Genomic DNA, 24,996 nt, shown 5'->3' with positions numbered 1-24,996 from the left:
TGTATCGAAAGATGGCCTAGTCGGCCATCACTGGAAAGAGAGGCCCATTGGACTTGCAAACTTTATATGCCCCAATACAGGGGAATGCCAGGGCCAATAGAATGGGAATGGGTGGGTAGGGAAGTAGGGGGGGTATGGGGGACTTTTGGGATAGCATTGGAAATGCAATTGAGGAAAATACGTAATAAAAAAATATTAAAAATTTAAAAAAATGAATATTCACTTCTCAGCTATTTCATCACTGTGAGGAAAACTTCTAAGTTGTGTAACTTTAGGCGTTAAAAAGGCACCTCTCCTCAATGTGTTTGGGGACTAGGTAGAAAATTGATGGGAGAAAGAAAGGGTGTGTTGTCACTGAAGCTGATGACCTGTTTTTCCAGGACAAGAGTAAACAGGAAAGAAGAGTTTCTTACAGAAAAAGAAGGAGTTCATAGGACTCTGAGGGCTTTCACAAAGCTTGTAGACCCACAGGAGGAGGAAAAGGAAAAGAAAATTCCAAATGAAGGTGGCAGATTGGTTATCGAGTCATGTGCTAGTGAATTTGATCCTGCTTTAAAAATGAAATTATATTCGTTCCTATAATTTGACCATAAGTGTTCATGTGAATAACTTTTGAATTGTACAAAATATAATAACCTTCTTCCTCAAATTGAACTAACTTCCATCCTTCCTTGTTTTTGTCCTGGAAACTGAATCCAAGGCCTTGTGTGAGCTAGACAAGCACTTTACTACCTAGGAATACTTGGAACATGAACTTCCATTCCTTAACTCTAATTTAGTTTGCAGTCACATTGTACAGAAAAAAATCATAAATGAATTTCATTTTATTTTTATCACATTGCTGCCCTTTGAACAAATTTCATCAGTGAGTCATTTATTCACCTAGATGATATTTCCTGCAGGTTCCACCCTCATAATATTACAATGTTCTCTCTCTCTCTCTCTCTCTCTCTCTCTCTCTCTCTCTCTCTCTCCCTTTTCTTAATATTTCCAGAAAGATTTATTTCCTTGGGGAAAGAGGACATAAAGTCTGCAATTTGAGGTGGGTTGAGACATGAGTTGAAGAATGAACATATCCATAGTCACACATACCTCTTAGTACACAACCTCTTAGGAACTTATTGTGAGGAGCAGCCTCTGTGATAGCTGTGAAGGATGTTACATCAATGCGTATCAACGAAATACTTTTATGGGTGTTCAGAGAGTCTTCAGACAGCAGTTATATAGGATTCCTCATGCACATTAAAGTTCATGGCCACATAAAACAAAGATAATCTCTCTTTTCCTTTCTATTCTAATCCTTGCTACTTGTCATAGCACAGCTATTCTTTCCATATTAAATGAGGAGAAAGGAAGATGGGTTCAATATAGTATTCCGATGTTGTAGGATATTTATTCACTTCCTAGGTGTCTAGAGGTTATTTTGATTTTATCCAAGCCAGATGCCCTTGGTTAGAACATTAGGTTCTGATACTCAAGTCAGCTATGGTTAATTGGTTCTCATCCTCAAGACTACCGTGTTAATTATTACTGATGTCACATCAATCATTTTTAATAATTATATTCTCGTACATTATAGTTGGTGTTCACGTCTAGAACCTTCTAAAATACACTTATATTTTTCATATTCTATATTTTATATATTAATATATTTTATATTTTCATTTTCATACAATTAGAAGTTCTTAGTGCCACTTCAGATAAATGGCTTGCTTTCACTTTGTTGATGCCAGACTCCACCAAACTTCCTTAATTGTGGTTGGGTGCAACTGAATTTCAGTCTAGGTCCTAGTTTAAAGCAATGACCCTTATAATTATTTAACAATTCCAGGTAACCATGTAACCAAAGAGGCTAGACAGAGAAAGACAAATACTACATATTCTTTCTTATAGATGATGAAGAAAATCCAACTCGACTGTCTAATAGTGACTGCTAAAGGCTAAGGAACATGGGAATTAGGTGTTTGGAGGCAAATCAGAGAAGTAGTACAAAACCCAGTTAAACTAACTGAAGGAGTAAACTCTGGTATCTCACTGCACGATGGGTGTGTGGAAAGTAGGCTAATTAAAGTTGAAACACACTGTGACTGGATAGCCTCTGAGCTCAGCACATTGTTGAAGACTCTCAATCATCTGGTCTTCTCCTTCTCTGACTTTGTCTGGAGACTTCAAAACCCCCTTAGTATGTATCATTAGTTTGATTACAGAATCAATTTCTTTTCTCTTATCACCTGAGTTTCCTGAAATGCTTTCCAATGCTAATGAGGCACTCCAGGTACCTTAAGCCCCCAGCCAATGACCTTTGCACATTCTGGATGATCCTATCCTCAAAACTTTATAAGCCTTAAGTCACCCTAAGTAAAGTCAATCTGCCTACTTACTGCTGGTCTGGTTCCCGTGAGGCCATTCATCATATGTACTCACAGGGCTTTTGTACACACACACACACACACACACACACACACACCCTCCCCCACTCGCCATCTATGTTTCCAGTGCCCTCTTGGATTGTGTCAGCCAATGATCCCCAAGAGTAGGGAGACCCACTGATGGGGAGATCATAGATTATAATTGTTCAGCATTTTCTGAAGAAGTAGGAGAAAGGAGCTTGACAGCTTCAAACATAAAGCTCTGACAAGGAAGGATCAGTACATGCTATATGCACATATTAAAAATAAAATAAAACTTCATCATCATATTGGACTTGAAGTCTCAAGTTTGACCTAAATTTAGGAAAAACAAAGTGTGACTTGTTTTACTGTTACTGATGTTGCTTCTAATTCCTCCGCTTGAGGGAAAAATGACAATAGAAACAAGATGAAGCCCAGCCACAAAGTACAGAAACAAGAGCAAATCTTCCTTACATTGGCTTGGTGCATCTGTGTAAGTTCTTCTTCTTGTGAGGTAGTTCCTATATTTCAGAAACTTTTCTCCACAAAGGCCACCAAGCCCTTAGTTACTATTCCTTCAGCTGACATTTCACATCTGCAGCTACTGCCTCTCACGTTGGGTGGCAAAGGACAAATCCAGACCTTCTGTCGAGGTTACTGAATCCGACAGGTGGATTTCCCAAGTGGTGCTCTTTGGAGTGACTTACAGTCTGCCAGGTTTTACTGGGTTGATTTATCTCAAAGGAAGTACACCCCTTTAGTCGTCATAGGCATACTGATGAAGTTATTTTAGTCTAATATTTGTAAGTAGAGTTTTATGTCTTCTACATGTATGAATTTTTTATTACACTGCTTTCTACACACACCAAATGTGTGCATTATATGTTTTGACCAATCACTTAGTAATATAATTTTCTCATACAGGCTTTTAATTGAAAATACATTACATATCAATTACAGGTATGTTGTGATCAAAAGAGATATACTACTAATTTTTAAAACATGTAAGTACATTTAATGCTTATATATAAAATTATTTCTATATACATATATGGTTGCTTTTGTTTAAAGTGAATATGCCCCTTTCATGAAATGATGACTCTAAAAATGCTGTAATGATAAGCTATTCTTCATGTGCTTCCTTGGCTTCACTTTCCTTGGGTCCATCATTTAAAAAGAAAAACCAATGTGTAAAAGAAGGTTCTGATACTAACATCCTGTTCTCCAATTGGTTCTTGATTTGTCAGTAAAGACGGCCAGGGGCTAATTGCTGGCTAGAAGTACAGGTAGGACTTCTAGATCCCAGGAGGAAGAGGCAGACCCAGGGAAGGAGAGAAGGCTTTTCTGCCATGCTTTGGAGGAAGAGGAACACAACAACCATGTTAGGTCTTGGGGAGAGCTATGGCCTGTGGCTTCTGCTACAGGTGGATGGCCAAGGATGTTTGGCGGGGGCTAGGTGGGACTAGCCACTAAGTTTAGGGCAAATGGAGAGACGAAGATAATAAATTGGTAAGGGCACACTTTTCCAGGCGAGAGAAATATGCCCCCAGTAATTGTGCCATGAAGGCAAATTGTAAAGGAACTAAATGTGTGTGTGTGTCTTTTATCTGAGGTTTTAAGGGTCTCAGAGAAGCTGGTGGTGCAGCCACCTCCCAGAGCAAAGGCAGGTAAAAAGGGAATCCCAGAGGGACTAGTAGCGTGGAGAACCGGGCAAAGGCAGTAGCATGTAAAACTACACATGACACCAGTGTCTACTTAACTGTTTCCTATACAGTGCATTAAAAAAAAAAATCTGTAATAAGCATTTAAAAAAAACACTTAACCAATTATCCAGCCTTCCTTTAGGAAGTCTTTCACTCAACTTGATTCACAAAAATCACAAAAACCAACCAAACAAACAAAACTCTAAGATTCCTGGAGATTAATGGAATTACGAAAGTCACAGAGAGTACTTTACTTTCTACTTAAAGTGACATGTAATTATAGGAATATAAGACTTGAGGAACCCCATTTAAAATGTCTTAATATTCCACAATAAAACCCTTGAGAACAAAGTCTTCCCACGCATCCCATTGTAAAATGCATATTGTTCAGTATATTATAGTAAATAAGTGGCTCATGTTAGGATCCAGGAGGAAGGTTCAGCCCAGCTGTCTCAAAATGAAAAATGCGACAGTCCCGATACATTTTAACTGAGCAGATACACAAACAGAACCAATAACAATCTCATTTTGAGCATCCTACAGAAGTTTCAAGAAGAAAACATGACTTAGCCTTCTTATTAACACTGCTATCCTTATTTTATGTTTGTTTTTATTCATGTGTCTGTGTGTCTGCCAAGTATGTGCAGACAGATGCCAAGCATCTGCCCACAGAGGCCAGAAAAAGCATCAGATGCCCTGGTGATGGAATTACCGGATTACCGGAGGCAATAGCTGCCTGATGTGGGTGCTGGGGACCAAACTCAGGTCTTCTTGAGGAGCAGCAAGTGCTCCCAATCTCTACGCCATCTGTCTAGTTGATCATCACCAATATCTACAAAACAATGTTTTTGAAAATAAAATGGCCGGGCAGTGGTGGCGCATGCCTTTAATCTCAGCACTTTGGAGGCAGAGGCAGGGGGATTTCTGAGTTTGATTTCTCACTTTGAGTCTGATCTACAAAGTGAGTTCCAGGACAGCCAGGGCTATTACAGAGAAACCCTGTCTCGAAAAACCAAAAAAAGAAAAAAAAATGATTCTATAATGTATTCGTATGTTATTGACTGAGCTCACTGGGCACCTGGTGTGAACTTAGCATGTCTGAGCCACAGGTCTTCTTGTAGTCTACACATCAGCATTTAGAGGCAATTGCACTCAGTTTCAGAAAGGTAAAACAGTAACATTTATTTTCATGCAATTGTGTCTGGTATTAAAATAAATTAGGATAAAAGACTAGCATTCTTTTATTGTTTTGCAGGACGTGTTCTTTTAAAAAAAATATTGTCCAGGTTTGACTTTTTTTTTTTTCTGTGAATGAGAGAACACACTACTTAGTGCTTCGGAGATGTCAAAGTACAGAGTGACACAAAAAAGCCAAGCTGTCAAAGCTGAGGTCCTGACTTGGGGAACACTCTGGTCCCAAAGCTGCTTTGACAACATTGTCTCGGGACAGATTGCTGTGATCAGCAGTAGAGCACTTTATGCTAATGTTTTAGCCTGAAGGCATATGGGGGGAGGATGAAAGAAAATGAAATACCTCAGTGAGATGTAACTCCAAAAAATACATTATTTGCTTTGAAAGAATTCATAGGTGACATGTCCTTCCCCATATGTGTATATAAAGATATGATACCATTTGTGAACAGCTATGTGGGTTTTTGGTTGTTATTATAGAGTATTTCAATTAGAACTTCTTCCCTCCCTCCCTCCCTCCCTCCCTCCCTCCCNCTTCCTTCCTTTCTTTATTTTTCTTTCTTTCTCTCTCTCTCTCTCTCTCTCTCTCTTTTTCTTTCTTTCTTTCTTCCTGTTTTTGATAAAGGGTCTCACTATGTACCTCTGGCTGTCCTGCAACTCCCAATGTAGATTATGCTGGCCTTGAACCCACAGAGTTGGTCTATGTCTACCAAATGCTGATATTTAAAAGGTGTGTGCCAATATGCCTGGCTCTAAGCTAACATTTCATTTTTCAATGTGCCATTGCATATAGTATATATTCAGCCTCACTTTGAAAAAATGGCGTGGTATCTGGTCAGCCACGGAAAGTCTAAAGGAAAGCCATTAGACTACTCTGGACAGCTCCTTGGTGTATCTGACTCCATCTTGTTTTTTTGTTTGTTTGTTTGTTTGTTTGTTTGTTTTGTTTTGTTTCCTCTAATTGAGCTATCCAATCTTTCTCTCCTAAGGTTACCTTCTATGCCAAGAATGATAAAACTCACTAGTAAAAGAGATAGAAACTACTCCCTAGGCTACCGTAACCTTTCTGTCCCAACAAAGCTTTGCATGGCAGAGTGTGGCATAAAGTTCCAAGGTAATATCAATCAGATTATGAAGCCAGACATGTGGGTGATCACCATTACAATCTTAAGCCTTTGTGTCCCTTTCCTATAGAGCACACAGTGAGCAAATGAAGATGAATTTTAGATCATTGCCCTCACTGCTGCCCAGTGTTACTGGGCTGTCATAGGAACACATCTTCCTTCTCACATCCTCTTAGTTTCCTGGCTGTTGACATGAGCCTCGGAGTACCCTCTATCAGTGCTAGGCAGCTTCCTCAGGAGCTTAAGGAAAGGGTGTAGAAAGAGCTTAATTCTGGCCTCGTTTTGCCAATATACAATAAGCGCCAGTTGCAGCCTTTAAAAAAAAAATGTCCCGTGGCTCCTACAGTGAGAGGGGTCCAGAAGCTTGTGTGGTAGAAGACTACTTGACCCTTCCTCCTTGCCTCCCAGGTGGGTTATGGATACCAGAGGACAATGACGTGTTTCCATGTCCACCTGCTAGCACCTGGATGACTCTAGTGCCAGGAACTTTGGTACTGAACTTGTTCCTAACCTTTTGCTCCCTCTCCAACAACTATCCAATAAACCTATGCATGTGGCTCTTTACTGCTTCTATTCAGGCTCCTCCCTGATTCTTCTATCCAGGAGTATAAGTGTGACCCAGTCTGCTGAGAATCTTGACCTGAAGTTTTGTCTTATCACTGGGACAGGATAACTGTTTGTTTAAGAAGCAGGAAAATACTTTTGTATTTACTTTTAATTTTGTCTAAATTGAGAATTTCTTTCCATGTTTAAGGATGGGGAAAGAAAAAAGTATGGGGAGCCAGAATAGGAAAGGGGAAGAAAATAAACAAATATTTTCTGTTATTCTGTTATTCTGTTCTTCAGAGACACACAATTTTTTTACAAGTTAGTAGACATAAAATGGTTGCTGGTGTATTACAATCACTAGGTGAAAACACAGATGGCCCAGCTGTGCCTGTTTCCTCCACATTTTGATTATTCAGATGCCCTTATTACCAGGCAGAGCTAGGCACGCAATCTGAATTTGTTGGATGTGAACTGCCTAACTGTAACATTGCTCCAGTCTTAATAATTGTGATACTAAAGCAACTGTCTTGTTATTACTGTTGGCAATACTGAACTGCATTTCAGAAGTCTTGAATAGCACTTAGCTGGGACTTATGCGTATGTCTGTATGTCTGTAAATCTGAGAGCACGGTCCTCTTAAGAATCTGGTCAAAACTTTAGTTGAAGATGAAGCTATCTCAGGAACAAAGCCATTGCCTAACAGAGAAGGGACAGATTTCTTTCCTTCCATTATCTAGTACATTGAATTCTGCAGTTCAAACTTCCTAAGGAGTCGGTCTGTTCCTGGTCATAAAATAAAAGTGAGTGCTAACATATTCTGCCTTAAAATGTTTTAAGATAAAGCTCATTCTTTTGTATTCAGGTCAGGTCTGATGAGTACCCACTTTCCTTTGAACTTCGGAACACTTGCTTGTATTTTGTACTTAGGTAGCAGTCAGACACAACTTGACATGAAGAAGCCTGACATGAAGCCTGACATTGGAGTGTACCGTGCTATGTCTAGCAGCCACTAATGATTTTGGAGAAGTGACAGTGGAGGCACGAACCAATTCACCTTAACAGGAGTAAGTATCATTCACAGTTTTTCAACTTTCAAATGTATTTACAATTTTGGATGCTTTCAATTTGTGATAAGCTTATTGGAATCTAACTTCTTATTTAAGGGCAGTCTGTAGATTAGGCCATAATATCAGAACTGGAAATACAGCCAAGCTGTAAAAGAGTTTCAAGGTATCTTTCTATTCTTGAGGAATTTGCTAAATTAGAACCCCAAATCATGCAATTGGTGGCCTGTCAGAGCTCTAGGAGACTCCCACTCCTCCTTTTCCTTGTCAGAGCAGATTTCCTCTAAAGTGTGTGCAAAGAAGCGATGAGGTATTGCTGTTGTTGGTTTGTTTTCTGCCCATGCCATTGTTTTTCTTGTAGCTATGTGTTAATTTGGCTCAGGTTTCTGGGACACATCTCTGAGGAGGAAACAATACAGGCACTTGCCAACTTTGCTCCCAGTTTTCTTGCCCCTAGTACCAGCAGAAGAACACATTACAAATCGAAGTCTCAGCTTCCTAGCAGACATACAGGAAGCTGGACCTTTGGAAGCTGGGTACTCTGCAAACTACAGAAATGAGGTCTCTTGTGGTAGCTTTGCATCCTCATCAAGACAAAACTTAAAATCAAAACTATCCTCTCTCAGTAGTAGGTATTTGCAGAAGAACAGGCAGAGATGGGCTTCTGAATTCATGCTGTGCACAAAGCTCTGGTGCTAATCTGTAAAATGGAACCCATGTACCTGACTACACAGATTTATTCACATCATAAACACCCACTAATTGGCTCCTATACATTACTGAATAAAAGCTGCATCTGCATCTAATCTACTATAGCTCAGAATGAAATGGGTGAATATCTTTGTGTATTTCTGAGCAGACAAATACTAGCATCAGACACAATATCACCTTATTAAGAACAGTTAAATATTATTAGCTTTCTTAATATTATCTTATAGGAAATTGTCTCTTAGCGTTTAACTATTGTATGTGTATATATAAAATTTAAAATATGACCTGCTCAGTCCCTGTTGTGTTGCTTGTATGTACATGTATTTAGGGCTTCCCACTTCTCATTAGATAACCTAAGAGGTAGAACCAGGACATCTACTGGATGATAGTATCTTCTATGTATGACAAAGAAGTTCACCTATGAAACTTAAAAGTACAGTTAGCTAAGCAATACTGAACAGTGATACTACTTGGCTCGGCAGTGTGAATGGTGTAAATCTCACCTGGCTTCACACCTGGGTAAAGAGCTAGCGGCAAATCATGGTGAATAAAAGAGGATACTTTTGTTTTTATGAGGATGCAAGGCTATGCTCACCCAAAGCCCTTCGGACTTGATGTTGAAAGAGGAAGATTGATAAAATTATGCTTTACAACCAGATTTATACTCAGAACTGATATAATCTTGTAAATTTTAGAGACTGTTAGTTTTTTATGTAGTGTGGAAATTCTGGGGTGGGAGGTTATAGAATAAAGGCTGTATTTCTGTATTTCAAGGACTTAAAATGGATTTCTCTATATTCTTGAAAATAATTTCCCCTTAGGAAAAAGTTATATGACTGTGTTTGTTTGAATGGGAACAATTCACATAGTCCCACATATTTGAAAACTTGGTCCCAGATTTGTGAAACTGTTTGGAAAGGATTAGGAGGTGTAGCTTTGTTGGAGGAAGTCTGTTTCTGTGGGAGGGCTTTGAGGTATGACGCATGACTCCCACTGCTTCTCTCTGTATTGTGATTTTCACGTCAACATGCGATCTCTCAGCTGTTTGTTTGCTCGTCCACCATGAACTCTAACCTTCTGAAACCATAAATCGAAGTTAATCTTTTCTTTCATAAGCTACCTTTGTCATGGTGAAAAAGTAGACCTTGTCACCACACTCGGGTGAAACCCTGGACTTTTGATACATTTTCATGTTCAACCCTTTGTAAAAATGAAGACTAAGGCATGGAGTGTATTGTGAGGAAGATGCAATGACTGGATGGAGGATGTAATGATTGGGGCCATAAAAGTTCTTCAAAAAATATCCATCTGAACTGTTGAACTTGTCCACTATGCTCATCTTTTGAGAGTAAACAAAAACTGTCTTTAGCAGGTTATACTGTCATAGGGTTGAGGGTTCGATGAGCTGAATATATAGGGACAGAAAAGAAAGATACTATAGGTTCTTCTTAACTGAAACCTTATCTAAGTCACATTCGCCCCAGTCTTTTTATAAAGCGCATCGATAATCAAAGACATCTGTGGTTCCCTTTCTCTCCCAGCGATCCCTGGTTTGGTTCTTGATTCTTGAGAAATCACTGTAAATTCCAGTTTCCAATCTTTCAGTTACATCTGCAAAAATACATCCCCACTATCACTCCAATGGTTTAATTAAAGTTAAGCATATTAAATAAAACCTTCCTAACTACTGGAATGCAAGGCTGGATTCAGGTTCTGTGTGGCAGAAGCTGGTAAGCACTCTAATTTCACTGAATGCCTTTCTACACACATTATGTGTTCTATACTTCCTTTTTCCTACCCTCTTAATAGTTTGTTTTTCATGCCTATGTCTACAGTTTCGTTTCCATAATATTTTTCCCAGCACCATGTATTGTCCTTAATGTTCAAGCCTATATTTTCAAATGTTACCTAAATGTTGATAACTCACAAATTTGAATTTTCACTGTAAACCCAGCTGTTAGCTGTTTGCTAATTCTGCTCTCACTTTCCTGTACAGTATTAGAATGGCTAGCTTGGCATGTGACTATTAAGAATGAAAATGTGAGGCTGGAAAGATGGCTTGGCAGTTGAGAGTGTTTACTGCTTTTACAGAGAACCTTGATTCTTAACACCTGTCTCAGGCAGCTCACGACAGCCTGGGATTCTAGTTCCAGGTTTCTTGATGCCTTTCATCCTGCAAGGGCACTTGCATGGATGTAAAGTCCCTAAAGTAAATCAGCCTCACGCAAACATTTAAATAAATCTTTTTTAAAATGAATGGGAAAAAGGACATTTTATCAGCATGCATTTTTTTTTCTAGTTAGGTAGGGACTCATTCCGCAAAGTCTGAACTCTTTTCAATGAGGAGGACTACCCGGTCCTATCCTCCCTTTGTCTTTACATGCTCCTAATCATGGTGAAACTTAGCTGTCACCTTTCCTGCCTCCAAATTAAGGCCACACAGGAAAGCAACAAAAGACATTACTTTTTAAATGAGTAGCCAAGTACATGACTCATGCCACTGCTATTTAACCTATCCCATAAAGCTGGGCTGAGGCAGTGTCTGTTAGCATCAAGTCTACTGTTTACTAAGTAGTTCAAGTTTGTCCTGAAGCTCAGCCCCCTTCTCACTTCCCTTACTTTTGCTTCTTTGATCTTATTGCACCCTACTCACAATCACTATATACTACCTACTCCTCCCCCTCCTCCTTCTCTCTCTCTCTCTCCCCCCTTCTCTTGTTCTCTCTCCCCTCTCCCTCCCTCCTTCTTCCTTCTATTTTTGATTATCACATGCAGACCAATGTAGACCTTGTCAATCATTAAGGACATCACCAGCTCAGTATAAATATTTTCATTATGTCCATAATAATATCTCAGAAAATGCTTACAAAGCCTATTTACTTTGAAAAATTCAACTGGAAACCTATAAAAAAACTTACATCTAATACAAAAATAGAAATCCATAGGTTGTCATTGTAGTATTTCCTTGAAGAACTTTTACAATTATTATTATTATTATTATTATTATTTGGGTTTTTCGAGACAGGGTGTCTCTGTATAGTCCTGGCTGTCCTGGAACTCACTTTGTAGACCAGGCTGGCCTCAAACTCAGAAATCCACCTGCCTCTGCCTCCCGAGTGCTGCGATTAAAGGCATGTGCCACGACGCCAGGCTGCAATTAATTTTTTATGTTTCCTTACAAAGTAATAGATTTCATGCTGAGGTATGGGCATTTTCCCACCTAGATGCCAGTGGTTTTTGTTCACACGAGTTTCTCCTTTGCTCTCCTCCTTACCTAGTGCTTCCTTCTGACTACTTGTCTTCCTTCCCACACACTGTCCTATAGAGGGATTGTAATCCAGAAACACAGCTACTCTGGATGAAATATACACACACCTTAATCTCTCTGGCTGGAGTACAGACACATCTTCAATATACACATTTAATCCCAATCAATGAAGGCAAAGTTAGTTTGTAGAAGGAAGCACCCATGTTTGAAAGTAATGTGTAATTGAGAGGCAGACAAAGTGACAAATTAGAGGAACATATGACAGAGTAGGATCTGTCCAATGCTCAATACAACAGAGAGAAAAGAGAGGCTATGTAAAAGAGAGCAGTGTTGAGAGAGAGAGAGGGCAGTTTTACCAGCACAGTTTTACCTGTACAGAGACAGGTTGAAGAGAGAACAAGCTAGAGAATGAGAAGGAGCCTGAAGATTAGAGCATATTATCAAAGTTAGAATTAGGCCAAGCAGAGCAATGCAGTCAGACACTAAAAAAAGCCAGTTTGAATCAGTCAACATGAAGAGGAGTTTTGAGTCAGAACAGCTGAGTTGACCAAGCAGCCAGAGTTCAGAAAGAGCTGGAAAGGGTGAGCTTATTCAGCAGTAAGTCTCAGAGGCTGAAAACATTGCAGGTCCAGAAGCTAGACGTTTTCAGGACTAGGTCTGGCTTAGCAGACCATTGAGTAGGCCTTGGAGACAATAATTATATCAGGTTAATAAAAGATACTTTTACATAGTTCTTCTGCTGCCTTTTTGTATTCTATTGGCCTGTTCCCTCTCCCTTAAGACCTCCTTCTCTCCTTTTTAGCTTTGAGAAACCACACACACAGTTCTGAATCCACAAAGAGGAGAAAGCATGTGGTATTTGTGCTCATACATTTAATTATTTTGTTTAACACAAAGGTTATTTCCTGGAAACGTGACTTTTTCGTAGTTCTTACAGTTGCGTATTATCACATTACATGGAACACAGTTTCGTATTGATTCCTTTGTTGGTAGATGTGAAATGCTGGCTCAGGTTCCTAGACATTGTGAATGGCACAGTAGAAAAACGCATAAAGATTCAAGCATCTCTGTGACAGAGTGGCTTAGAGTCCTTCAGATATATAAGAAAGAGTGGCAGAGCAGAGGAGCATGGTAGTTCTGACTTTGATTTTGAACACCCTCCTCCCTCACTTTCACAGCCCTGCATCTGCTTACATTCTTACCTTTGGCGAATGAGAGTTTCTTTTCCCCTGTATCCTTGCCAATATTTGTTGTTATTTGACTCTCTCTTTCTTTCTTTCTTTCTTTCTTTCTTTCTTTCTTTCTTTCTTTCTTTCTTTCTTTCTTTCCTTCTTTCCTTCCTTCTCTCTCTCTCTCTCTCTCTCTCTCTCTCTCTCTCTTTCTTTCTTTCTATCTTCTGGTTTTGTGTTTACTTTGATATTACTCATTCTTTCTGGGCTAATATAGAATCTCAAGAAAATTTTTATTTTCAGTTTCATAATGGCCAAGGATGTTGAACACTTTTCAATTATCTGATCATTTGTATTTCTTCTTTCAAGAAATGTCTGTTCAGTTCATTAGCCAAGAATAGATATTTCATATATCATATATTACATATTCATAGTCATTTGCTCTATCTATCTATCTATCTACCTACCTATCTTTCTAATAATAAATATTGACTAACAGCAACCTGCTTAGTAAATGTAAGTGTTGTCATTCTTTTCAGATTTGGAATACATCATGAATAACATTTGGAGCACAAAAACCCCCCTCCAAATTGCAAGACCAACTCTTATAAAGAGCAATGGTGGCAGAAATACAAAACCCAATGCCAAAAATTATATTACAGAGCAACAGAATAACAAAGCCAGTAAGGTACTGGAACATAAACAGACAGGCACACCACAAGAGAAGGGACCCAGAAAAAAACTAATACCGAATTTTTGACAGGGGGTGTCATATGCATTTGATATATATCAGGTGTGTGTGTGTGTTCATAAAACATATTAAGTCATGATTTGAGAGGAGATCCAGAGGTACAGGAAGAGTCAGAAGGGGGAGAGGGGTGAAAATGTTATAAAACAGTAAACTCATATATGAAATACTCAATAAAAAAACCAAAAATATGATTAAGGAAAGACTAACTTTACTAAATAGGGCTGGACAAGTAGGATTTCTATATGCGTTTTCACATTTGTAATCTTTAAAGCTGAAGCCTGATCTGCAACCCGCAGAGTGGTTGACTCAAAATGCATCAAAGTAGACCCAGAACTTTAAAACTGTTTGGGGGAAAGCATAGGGAAAATACTTCAAGGTAAGAACACAGGCTAGGAATGGAGACAAGATGGGAATAAGCTTTGGTGCCAACACCTCAGATGGGGTACTAATGTCTAGGGATACAAAGGACTGCGAAAGTTGAACACCCAAACCATATATAATTAGGTCAGTAAGTGCAGTGTGTTCTTAGGATTCTAAGGTACGTACTGTCAAAGTTGAGAATGGTGGCATACTCCTGACATCCCAGCACTTGGGAGGCTTCAAGACCACCTCCAGTTTGTAGCTTGACAGGCCTACAGGGTAAGATCTTATAGACAAAACAAAAAGGTAAAATTCTACCATTGAGCATCCCCTTGCTTTCATTTTCCTAAGCCTTGCTGACTCGACTTTTGTTGTTTAGCATTTCCAGCTCTTTGTATCTTGTGGTTGCCATTCAGAGTTGCTTGTTAGGCCATTGCCCGATGCCCTTGGAATACTGAAATTTTTTTGATGCATCTATATTCTGTGAATGTAACACCAAAGAGATGGCACCAATCACTTGCTCCTATGTTTATCACTTGCTCCTATGTTTGGTGCCATTTTGTTTGTACGGGACAAATCTGAGCTGCTCCTCTCGGTTTTGTCTACCTGCATCAACACAGAGCATCTACCACAGTGATATTATCAGAGCAGAACATCTTATGCTCCTCATGATTCTCCTTATTATAGGTCTCCTATATTAGATTACTTTCAAGCACACTAAGAATCACTCCAAATTTCATTCGGCTATTCTGAGAAAAGTGAATGAGATACAGAAAATGATGAAGAAATGATGGTCGAATGGGTGAATTCTTAGAGAAAACCACACACAGGATGAGAATTCAAGAATGGAGTTGGAATTGATCCGCATTCAGGATACCACCCTGCTTCATCTAAGATAGGCGACACTGGTCTCACCTAAGGCTGTGATTAAATAATTCTGGGACCAGACCTGAGAAACAGAATTTCTAGTAAAGTCCCCATTCATCCTCAGTCTGCTGTGGAGGAAGCCATGCTTTGTCTTGATGAACTAGAATCGTTTACCTTCTAAAACTCCATTTATTTTAACAAATTTATTGAATCAATTTATTGTCCCTCTTTTTATTTCCTTTAAGAATTAGCAATGAGTTAACCAAATAAGTATGCTGGACTGAAACTCAAAAAGAAATATATATATATATATATATATATATATATATATATATATATAATGCTGATTTTTAAAAGGAGCATTTATTTTGAAAATTAAGCTATTTTAAAAATGTAAAAAGTGTATGTATGAATACAGGTGCCCACATAGGCCAGAGGTCTTGAATTCCCCTGGAACTGGAATTATAGACAGTTGTGAATAATCTGATATGTATGCTTGGAATTGAACTCTGATCTTCTGGAAGGGCAGTATGTGTTCCTAATCATTGAGCAAAAACATCTCCAGTCCCAGAAATTTCTACCTGTAATGCAGGGGAAAGCAATATGCTAAACTCTACACACTGCAATTTAACATCTCATCTATTTTTAAGTGTACATTCTGAGGGAAGTGTATCCATCCTATGACACCTGGTTTGCGCTCCTCTTTCTCCTTTCCAGAATTATGTCTGGTGCTAGATACAGCAGTCACACACAAATGCATCCCCCAGGTGTCACCTTCCCCCGGGGGCTTCATCCAGTGGAAGCCAAGTAAGGGTATGTGACCCAATCCTATCCTGAAATAGTGTGAGTGGAGCTATCAGATTCTGAGTATTTGAAATTGAGGGAAAAAAGTCAAGGAAGGTGGACTGTATAAATCATGTGAAACTACCCTGTAATTCATTCCAGCTCATCTTGTCTTTTCACTGATGAGAAGCAACAGAGGCCGACATAAGATGCTTCACAGTTTTTCTTTGTTCTTGTGCTACCTATGGTTAAAAATAGGAGTTTTCCCCAAACTGAAGGGTTCAGGTCACTTTGTCATATTAGACATGCAGTGTGGGTTTCCTGTACCTCTTAACACTGATGCCTTTCCTTATAGCATGTAAAGATATCTATTCCCATGATATGCCTCCCAATACTCCCGCTCGCAGTCACATTAGCTCCCAGACAAGCAGCAGGCTATCATCAATGAGATGCCACAAAATAAGAGATGTTCTAATATCGCTTTGAAAAACGATTGCTTTGTGCTTTAAGTGCCGAGAACAAGTAAACGCCTCCACGTATACTTTTCAATCAGCTGCCTTATTGTTCAGAGAAGTGGATGACAGCGTAAACACCCTGAGAGCATTATATTCAGAGAAGGATAAGAAACGTAAAGAACACGAGGCTCCGGTAGGTGGATGGGTTGGTAGGGTAGCACCGAGGGCCTGCTGTGTGCTCAAAAACAATTGTAGCAGCTCTATTATGCAATGGAACAGTGGTTGTCAAAGAATTATGACAGTCACATGCTGTAGCAGAAATTACTAAATTGATTTATAAAACCTTTCCCAGTATTCTTACTTGAAGGCAGGTCCCGCATTTTGGGGATATAAAAACAGTTCCTAAAATGACTCAGTTTATCTTCCTCATCCAAGCGGAGAGCAACCCTCTCATCTGTTGGGTCACAATTGAGTTCAGCCGCGATGCGCTGCACTGCATCAACTGGAAGCTCAAGAGGCGAGGGCTCCATCACAAACTGTTATCTAAGAAGGAAGTAAAACGTTGAAATAATGTAGCCATCATCATTTTTTTTTTTCTGCAGAATATCAGCCTTCTACAGAGTCCACCATTATTTTAAACTAAGATTCCCATTTTTTCGCAACTCCAGAAACAGTAGAATTATAGCTAGGAGTGCTGGTGCACACCTGTAATTCAGGAACTGGAAGGTTCAGATGGGAAAATTACTGAAAGGCAGGCATAAGCCTGGACTTTGTAGTGAGAGTCACACCAGGATGGGCTATATACTGAAACCCAGCCCCCGCAAATCAAACAAACAGAAATTCCTGGAGACAGGGCAAAGTGCATATGTCCTTACTGCCCAGCCTAAAATCCTAAATTCCAGTCCTGTGACCCAGGTTTACCTTAAATCTCATCATGAGATTTTGTTATACATAAAATGAAGAAAATAGTAGTAGTAACTTAGAGATGGTTGAAAATCCTATGCTCAGTAAACTGTCACAATAGAGTAATGGATGCAAGCCTCTGTGAGTTTGAGGTCAATCTGGATTATGTAGAGAATTCCAGGTCAGGCAGGGATACATAGTGATGCCTTGGCTAAATAAACAAAAAATACTAAGGCTGAAGTGTTTTTCTTGTTAATATTGTTGCTTTTTTTTATTTGTGTGTGTATGTGAGTGTTGTTTGTTTGTTTGCTTGTTTGCTTTTTGATGTGTGTGGTGTATGTATGTATGCATACTTGTAAGTATGTTTGTATGCATGCATGATTGTGTTTCTATGTGTTCGTGGGTTGCAAGCCTGCACCTGTGCATTCAGAGGTTCAAGATCCATGTTGATCTTGTCTCCATACTCAGTCTTATATTCTGACACAGATGCTCTTACTGAACCTCGAGCTCATCGATAGCCTACGGCTCTTGCCAAGGAGCTCCATGGCTTTTAATCTCCATCTGCTCTCCTACTGGGGTGACAAATGCATGTTGCTGCACCTATATCTTTCTCTGGATGCTGGCGTTCTGAAGTCAGGTTCTTCTATAGCGAATGGTTTCCTTATTGAGCCATCTTCCTCACTCCCTGCAGTCCAGTATTTTTTAATGTTAGGATTTTTAAAAATTTTTATTGTGTGTATATGATTGTCTGCCTGCATGTATGTGTATCAAGTGTGTGTAGTATCCACAGAAGCCAGAAGAGAGTGTCCCTGGAACTTAAGTTATAGACAGTTTTAGTCATATAGGTGCTAGGTACCAAAGCCAGGTTCTATGGAAGTAAACAAGTACTTAGTCTCCGAGCCGTCTCTCTCTAGCCTTCATTCCATCCTTATCTGAGAAAACAGACACAGATTCATTTTCTTCTGATTCTATTTAGCTATTTTACTAAGTTGTGACAATGAGGATACCTTTTTAAAGTACAAACACCTAATTCTCCATGTAACCTTTGAAAACTGTAGATAACTTAAAACTTAACACTTACATTTTAAACCTTAGTGTATTGATATTGATGTGACGGTAAGTTCTCTCTGAATGTCATCTTTCCTTCCATATGATAACTAAGCAATGCAGCCACTTGATCCTTCTTACCAGAGGAAGCATGACCCTGTGGTGTTTCCTGAAACCACGTTCTACTGTTTCATAACCATCTAGAACTCTACGGTTTGGGGAAGTGTGCATAGCCTTTCTGACGGGCATTTGGAGAATTATTACTTATTGATATTTTAAATTTTACCCCATTATTTAGTGAGTCAACATGTGGTTGCTGGGAATTAAACTTAGGCCCTCTGGAGGAGCAGATCATTGAGCCATCTCTACAGCCCCTCATTGATTAGTGTAGTATGTATATAATGTATATGGAGCCACCAAGCATCTGTGGTCTCCAGAAGAAAGCTACTTAGAATCAATGGGTCTGAGTATTGAATTCAGGTCATCAGGTTGGGCAGCAAGCAGCTTTTGCAGTTGAGCTATCACACTGGCTTGACAGTGGAGGTTTAATAACTTTTTAACCCCATTCATTGGTTGTTTTACTCATTTAGATTTCCCCTACATTTTCTGTTTTGGGAATTGAGTTAGAGAGGGGTTAATGATAACCACCCCTCCTTAGTCTTTACATGATTTACACATGGCAGTTCTGTCATCTTCAACTACTTGTTCCTCTGCTTAAGCTTTTAAGACATACACCTTTCATGCTCCCTTCATGTGGCTCTGACACTGGAGGAAGTACAGGGATTAAGCTGTAAGTCAATTTTTAGACAGCTTACGTTTTATGGGAAAAGTGGAGAGTAAATACTATAGTAAATATTGTAGATTATTTAGAGACAAGAGGACAGGATAATGGGGTGCAGTTGTCATTTTGGTGATCAACCTCACTGGGGCCATGTAGGGGCTTGATGAATATCTGAAATTTGAAGGAAGATGATAGTGAGTGAATGATCCAGCATAGGAGAAGACCTTGGCCTGGTCAACCAATACCCTGTTGTGTTGAGTGAAGAAATAGAGGGAGGTAGATAGGGGCAGATGTTAGTCATGGAGGACTTCTGTGACTGAGGGGCTTTGAGATACTTGTTGAAGAGACCATGAACTTATTTGGCCTAACACTGCAGAATTTTGAGTAAGCAATGCTATTCTATACATTTGCATCATATGAAAATCTCTATGTACTGTGAATAATTATAAGAATTTGACAGGGAGCCAGGGAGATGGCTAAGAGAGTGAAAGTATTGGCTGCATAAGTCTTCCAACCTGAGCTTGATTTCCGGAACTCAAATGAAAAGTAGACGCACATCTGTAGTCTCAGCAGACCTGCAGTAAGATGGGAGGGTCAAACAGGAGAACTACCCAGAATTCCCTAGGAAAGCCAGCGTAGAGTATGAGCATGACATGAAGAACAAGAAAGCCCATGCCTCAACAATGTGAAAGGAGACAACCAACTCAGAAACGTTTTCCTCTGACCTCCAGATGTACCATGGCATGTACATTCCTTCAGTGATGTAAATAAAAATAAATCACTCTCTCTCTCTCTCTCTCACACACACACACACACACACACACACACACACATAATGCTACTAATAGTAAGAATAAAGAAAAAATTTTAAATGTAAAGAGATTTTTTAAAAAGTGAAAAATGTGAGTCCTTGAACATTTGGTAATGAAATCGTAGACAGGGTGGCAACAGTTTTTCTTTAGTGTGAGAATTCAGAGTCCTACATAGAAAATATCCAATATCATAAATACTGGACATCTAGGGGATGCTGATGCTACAGTCATCTGAGTCTGCAATGCGGAGTATGTGAGATGTTTATTTTCACAACACATTAAGCTGAATCTAGCATGGGTGCTGTTCAAAACTGTCCTGGAAGAGGCTTCAAAATTGCTCTTAATCTTCTCCCCTTCCTCTTCTATTCAACCCCAGTCAGATCAGAGTGTTAAAGGACAGCTGAGATGATAATGCCCTTTGTATCTGATCATACTGCTATACCATGTGTCTTTCTCACAAGACTGTCTATCTCTGTGAATTTTCTCATTCTTTATTCTTTCTGTAAAACACGCTGCTTTTATCCCAATACGTTCAGACCTTAGGAACTCCTCACTGGCCCAAATCAAATGCTACATTCTTGTTCTGGTCTGTCATGCTATCTCTGCTAAAAGCAGTCTTTCTTCCTTTAAGCACCAGTAACCTTTACAAGCATACATCTTCTAATAATGGATACATCCTGTCTGGTACTATGTTTATTTAGGGATACGTGTGGATGAAAAAGATAGAGCATGCTTACTGTGCCTGCAACTTGATTTTAAATTGCTTACTGTTGGGGTACCTGATGATGTGAGAAGCAGAGATGACTGTGTCTCTCCACTGGCTTCACTAGTTACCTTGTCACATTTGGTTAGATCTTGACTGAACATTTTACCATGCATTGCTGTCTGCGAGTGATTTGTTGCAGCTCGATCGAGGCAGTGGGCATAGTATTTAGCTGAGCATAACACCAAATTCTTCCAGGAATTTGAACCTTGATAGACATTGACTCATTCAGGTAGAAACAAGATCATGAATTTCAAAGAATCAGAAAGAAGCTATGAAAGATTGGGACTCAAGAGCATATGGTCACAAGAGAGTCGTTTTGATTTTTGCAGTAAAACAGAAGTATTGATTATTAAAGCATGGAAATTGATTCCAGCTGCAAATGTCACTGAGCTGTTGGGACTGAACAGTGAAGATTTCTAAAAAATATAGTTTGGTCCTGTGTTGAGAATCATAGAACCTTGCCGTAGACAGTGAGCTCTGTGAGAAGCTCCTGGAGCCTGTTCAGGGCTGTCCCTAAACATCCTGGGGAGTTCTTTGGCTTTGCTGTGAGGCATTTTCCTATCACAGACCTGTTACAGTGAATTCTTCCCAGCTTGGTTAAAGTCTATTCTATTGGCACTGCATCGTGTTTAATTTCACATGATAGTTACACCATTGTTATAAGCAGCATTGTTTGTATAGGTTTTTCTCTAGATCGAGATGACAGCTGAACAGAAGTAGCCAAACAGCTCAGTGAGCTGTGTAAGAGGAAGAATCAACGGCTCCTAGGAGGATGTGACTCTCTGTCTGATCGTAGGACACACAATTAGAGAAACCACTGTAGTGAAACTCAGAGTCTGCCTCATGTTCGGGATGTTAGTTGGAGAGCTTTACTATATCTTTGGGGACAAGTACGTTCTGAGTGGGCTTATTTCAATTCCTAGGTTACTTCACTGTCATGTTCCAAGCATCCTTCCATTATCCTCACAGGGAGTATTTGCTAACACTGCGAAGTCTTCTGTGCCCATTTTTTTTTTTTTTACTTCACTATCATTCCTTCAGTCTGTGAAAGACTGGAGGAGCAATACCCACATATAAAACTAGGAGTGTTTGCTTCTGCCTATAATCTCAGCACTTGGGAGACTGAGGCAAGAGTGTTGCCTTCCTTTCAACATCACCCTGAGTCATACAGTGCCTTCCAGGCCGGCTTGTACTACATAATATGGCTCTGTCTTAAACAGCATCAACAGCCATCTAAAATGGTTTTCCTGGTTACTTACAACTATTTTAGCATACGACAAAGTGATATGAGAATGCCATGGGTAATGGGAGCAACTGTAGACACCTTCTAAATGTGAAAAAGGTAGCTAGCTATTCAACCGCTGGTTCTACAAATGTTTATTGAGCATCTACTATGACTCAGGCATATAACTCTCAAAAGGTAAAATAATGCTTCTGACTTCATGGCAACAATGCACATCATGTTGGGTGTGGTGGTGCTTTTCTAATATCTCAGTAATCTTACTGGGGAAGACACTGAAGGATTATGAGCCTTGACTATATAGCAAGACCCGATCCCAAAGCAAACAAACAAGAAATGTGTTAGAATGTTTGCATCGACATCTAGTTCATTCTTATAATACTGAGGAGTTAGGGTTAGTTACCTTAAAGGCCAGTGACTGTGCAACAGACTCAAAAGTGGGCTCAGAGGCCGATGGAATGCTTATAGCCAAGTGTGTCTGAGAGTACAGGGCAAACGGGGCCTCTCTTGAGAAGGCACGTAGTCAGACTCACAGAGAAAAGCCCCTCCTCAGAGAAAGAAAACCCCCTGTTCAGAGGGAGAAAATCCCCTGCTCGCAGGAGCCTCTCATTTCCTTTTATTCTGTCTTCTGAGTTTTAAAATCAATGGCTTTCAATTATTCTCCTTTTCTCTGTTTTCTCTTTTCAATTCCACATAAATTCTATACAGCAGCTTGGTCTGCAGGGGAATTGGTTTCCTTTTTAAAAAGTACTTGGGAAAAGGGCATCATGATGCAGCCTTGGCTTCTCTGGAGTCCATGAATCTCCCGCTTCCTAATCCTGGGGTTACAGGCACAGGCCTTTATGCCTTTATAGGAAAATCTAATTCCTTGAGTCAAAAGTGTAGCTCTTTACACTTCTGGGCTTGTTCTACTGGAGATAGTAGTAGATACAGGGATGTCTTCCCTGAAACTGTGTCTCCTTCTGGGGCACCCCTCTGTTCACAGGGTCCTGCAGGCTGCAATGCTCATTCAAGGCCTTTGCCTCAAGAGAAAGGACTGATTAGCTCGCACTAATTGCTACCTAATTCTGCATTCATACCACCAGCTAAGACAATTAATTCTTCAAAACATCATTTTATGCCTTGTTTAGGCTTATCATTTGCAAGTAAATTGACATGATCCGTTTGAAAATGAAGACATTAACTCCTAGCTTATAATAACTGTCAAATGTCATATCTCATGTATTTAGCAAGGTTTAATGTTACAAGGGTAAACGAACATGTCATGTGCTGGCGTGCAGGTCACCTGAACACTCTTCTGTCATTGTTATATAAAATAAAGCTCAATTTCACTTTTTAAAGGAGACTACGGCCTCAAGTCACACTCATGAGGCATTCCCATAATAGTTTTAAAGGTTAGTGTTTGTTGATGGAAATTGATTTTTGTCCTCGAATTATACTGAGACTTGAAATTTCGAAAATTCCGTCTTCATGGTTTTATTTATTAGCTACATTTTCCCAGGTAAAAGGTTGCACTTACCAAAATCTGATCAGTTGTAATGAAAGAATAACAAATTAAAGATCTCCTCCTGACCCTGCCGGTCTAAGGTCAACCAGGTCAATAAGTAACCCAGTCCTCAGTAGCTAATCTTTGTACCGCAAAGGGTCGTTCCCTCCCTGAAGTGAGGAAATTGGATACCAAGTTCAAAGTTTAGAAGCTAGTAAAGATACATTCATACTTCACTGGGGGAAGTAAAAAGTTGATATACACCTGCAACAAAGCCTGCTTCTGTAGGACTCTCACTGAGAATTATGTGACATCAGAGTGCAACCAGCCTAGCTGAGCAGTAGATCCTGAAGTTTGTCCCCAAATTCCTAACGCTGAGAAGAAAAAAAGCTGTCTAGCAAATACAGGAAAAAAATGTCTATTCTTAGGCAAAATGCTCTAGAAAATAAAAGGGGAAGAAACTCCCCTCAAGAAAATCCACTTTCACTTCTCTAAATGTTAATGTGACACACAGCAGCATAGGGCAAACATACAAAACCAGAAATCAGAAAGCTCCTTTAAACATGGCTTTCCTTTACCTGGGCTTGTTCTCCTGACCGTTTAAACCTGCAGTGAGTGCCCGCTAACCTGCTGGGACTACAACCTCATCTGTTCTCTCTAGCCTGGGTTTAGAGGTGCAGGCTTGAAGGGAGGTCATGCCGGTTTTGTTTATGAAGATCATTTATACAGTAAGAAAAAAAAAAAAACAGAAAAAAGAAATCCCCAAAGGACTGCACCCTATTAGTAGAGAGAAGTTCCATTTGGAAAAGAACACGAGAAGCGAATGTCTGTTTATGTTCAGAGCCAGACCTCTTCTCTGCTTACCTGCTCAGATCCAGACAGTAGTCTCCAGTACCTTCTCAGGGGATGCTGGATGTTTCTTTGTCCCCAGCTAGCCAGACTCAAAGAACTGCTCACTTCTCCACCCTGTGGGGAATTTGCATGTCAACTTTAGTTCCTCCCACCCTGTTGAATCAGGTTGCAAATTTCTAACCACTGACAAAAGCTAAGCAAAACGCTGCCCCTCCCCCAGCCCCACCCCAGGTTGCCAAACATCTGGCTCTGCTGACAGCTTCTTCCAATTCTTCCTTGTGGGTTCTGGACCCCTGCAGAGACTTGGTTGACCTATGTGTAGCACTGCTGTGAGCACTGTGTCGGAGAGCTGAACTCCAACATCTGCATTTATTTTTCAATCTGCGCTCTGAAACATCCCAAACCCAGAGGAATGCCCTCCTTGAACTCTGGACACATTTCTACTGGATTTTGAGACAATGAACCACTGATCAACTTTGATTGCAGGGTTTTTGACTTATAGTGGACACAGGTTTTATACAAAAGTTTAAAATAAACTGTGTGTGGTGGTACCTACCACTGACTCAAGTGCTCAGCCCTAAAGGCAGAGGACTTTGCTGCAAAAGAAAAATTAATATAGTCCACTAATTCCTCAAAATATTTTATTGCCTAATAAATGGACTTTTAAATTTTTGAGGTCATAAATCTTGATAGTATGATAACCACAGAAAGAGTTAGAACTTGG

At 39.7% G+C, this 24,996-nt stretch overlaps 1 protein-coding gene across 1 annotated transcript in view; it reads right to left on the bottom strand.

Moving 5' to 3' along the window:
* Kynu (kynureninase) overlaps window positions 1-24,405 on the bottom strand; it is a 128,501-nt gene extending 104,096 nt beyond the window's left edge. Inside the window, exons 1-2 of the mRNA XM_029484813.1 lie at window positions 24,285-24,405; window positions 16,747-16,928 (exon numbers count right to left, since the gene is read on the bottom strand). Of these exons, the coding sequence (XP_029340673.1) occupies window positions 16,747-16,915 (169 nt within the window). The 5' untranslated portion in view covers window positions 16,916-16,928; window positions 24,285-24,405. The remainder of the gene's footprint in view (window positions 1-16,746; window positions 16,929-24,284) is intronic.
* Window positions 24,406-24,996: the final 591 nt, after the last annotated feature.

This window comes from Mus caroli, chromosome 2, assembly GCF_900094665.2.
Source record: "Mus caroli chromosome 2, CAROLI_EIJ_v1.1, whole genome shotgun sequence".
Classification (NCBI taxonomy): Eukaryota; Metazoa; Chordata; class Mammalia; order Rodentia; family Muridae; genus Mus; species Mus caroli.
Note: the sequence above shows the minus strand (reverse complement) of the source record. Positions and strands in the feature narration are given on the sequence as shown.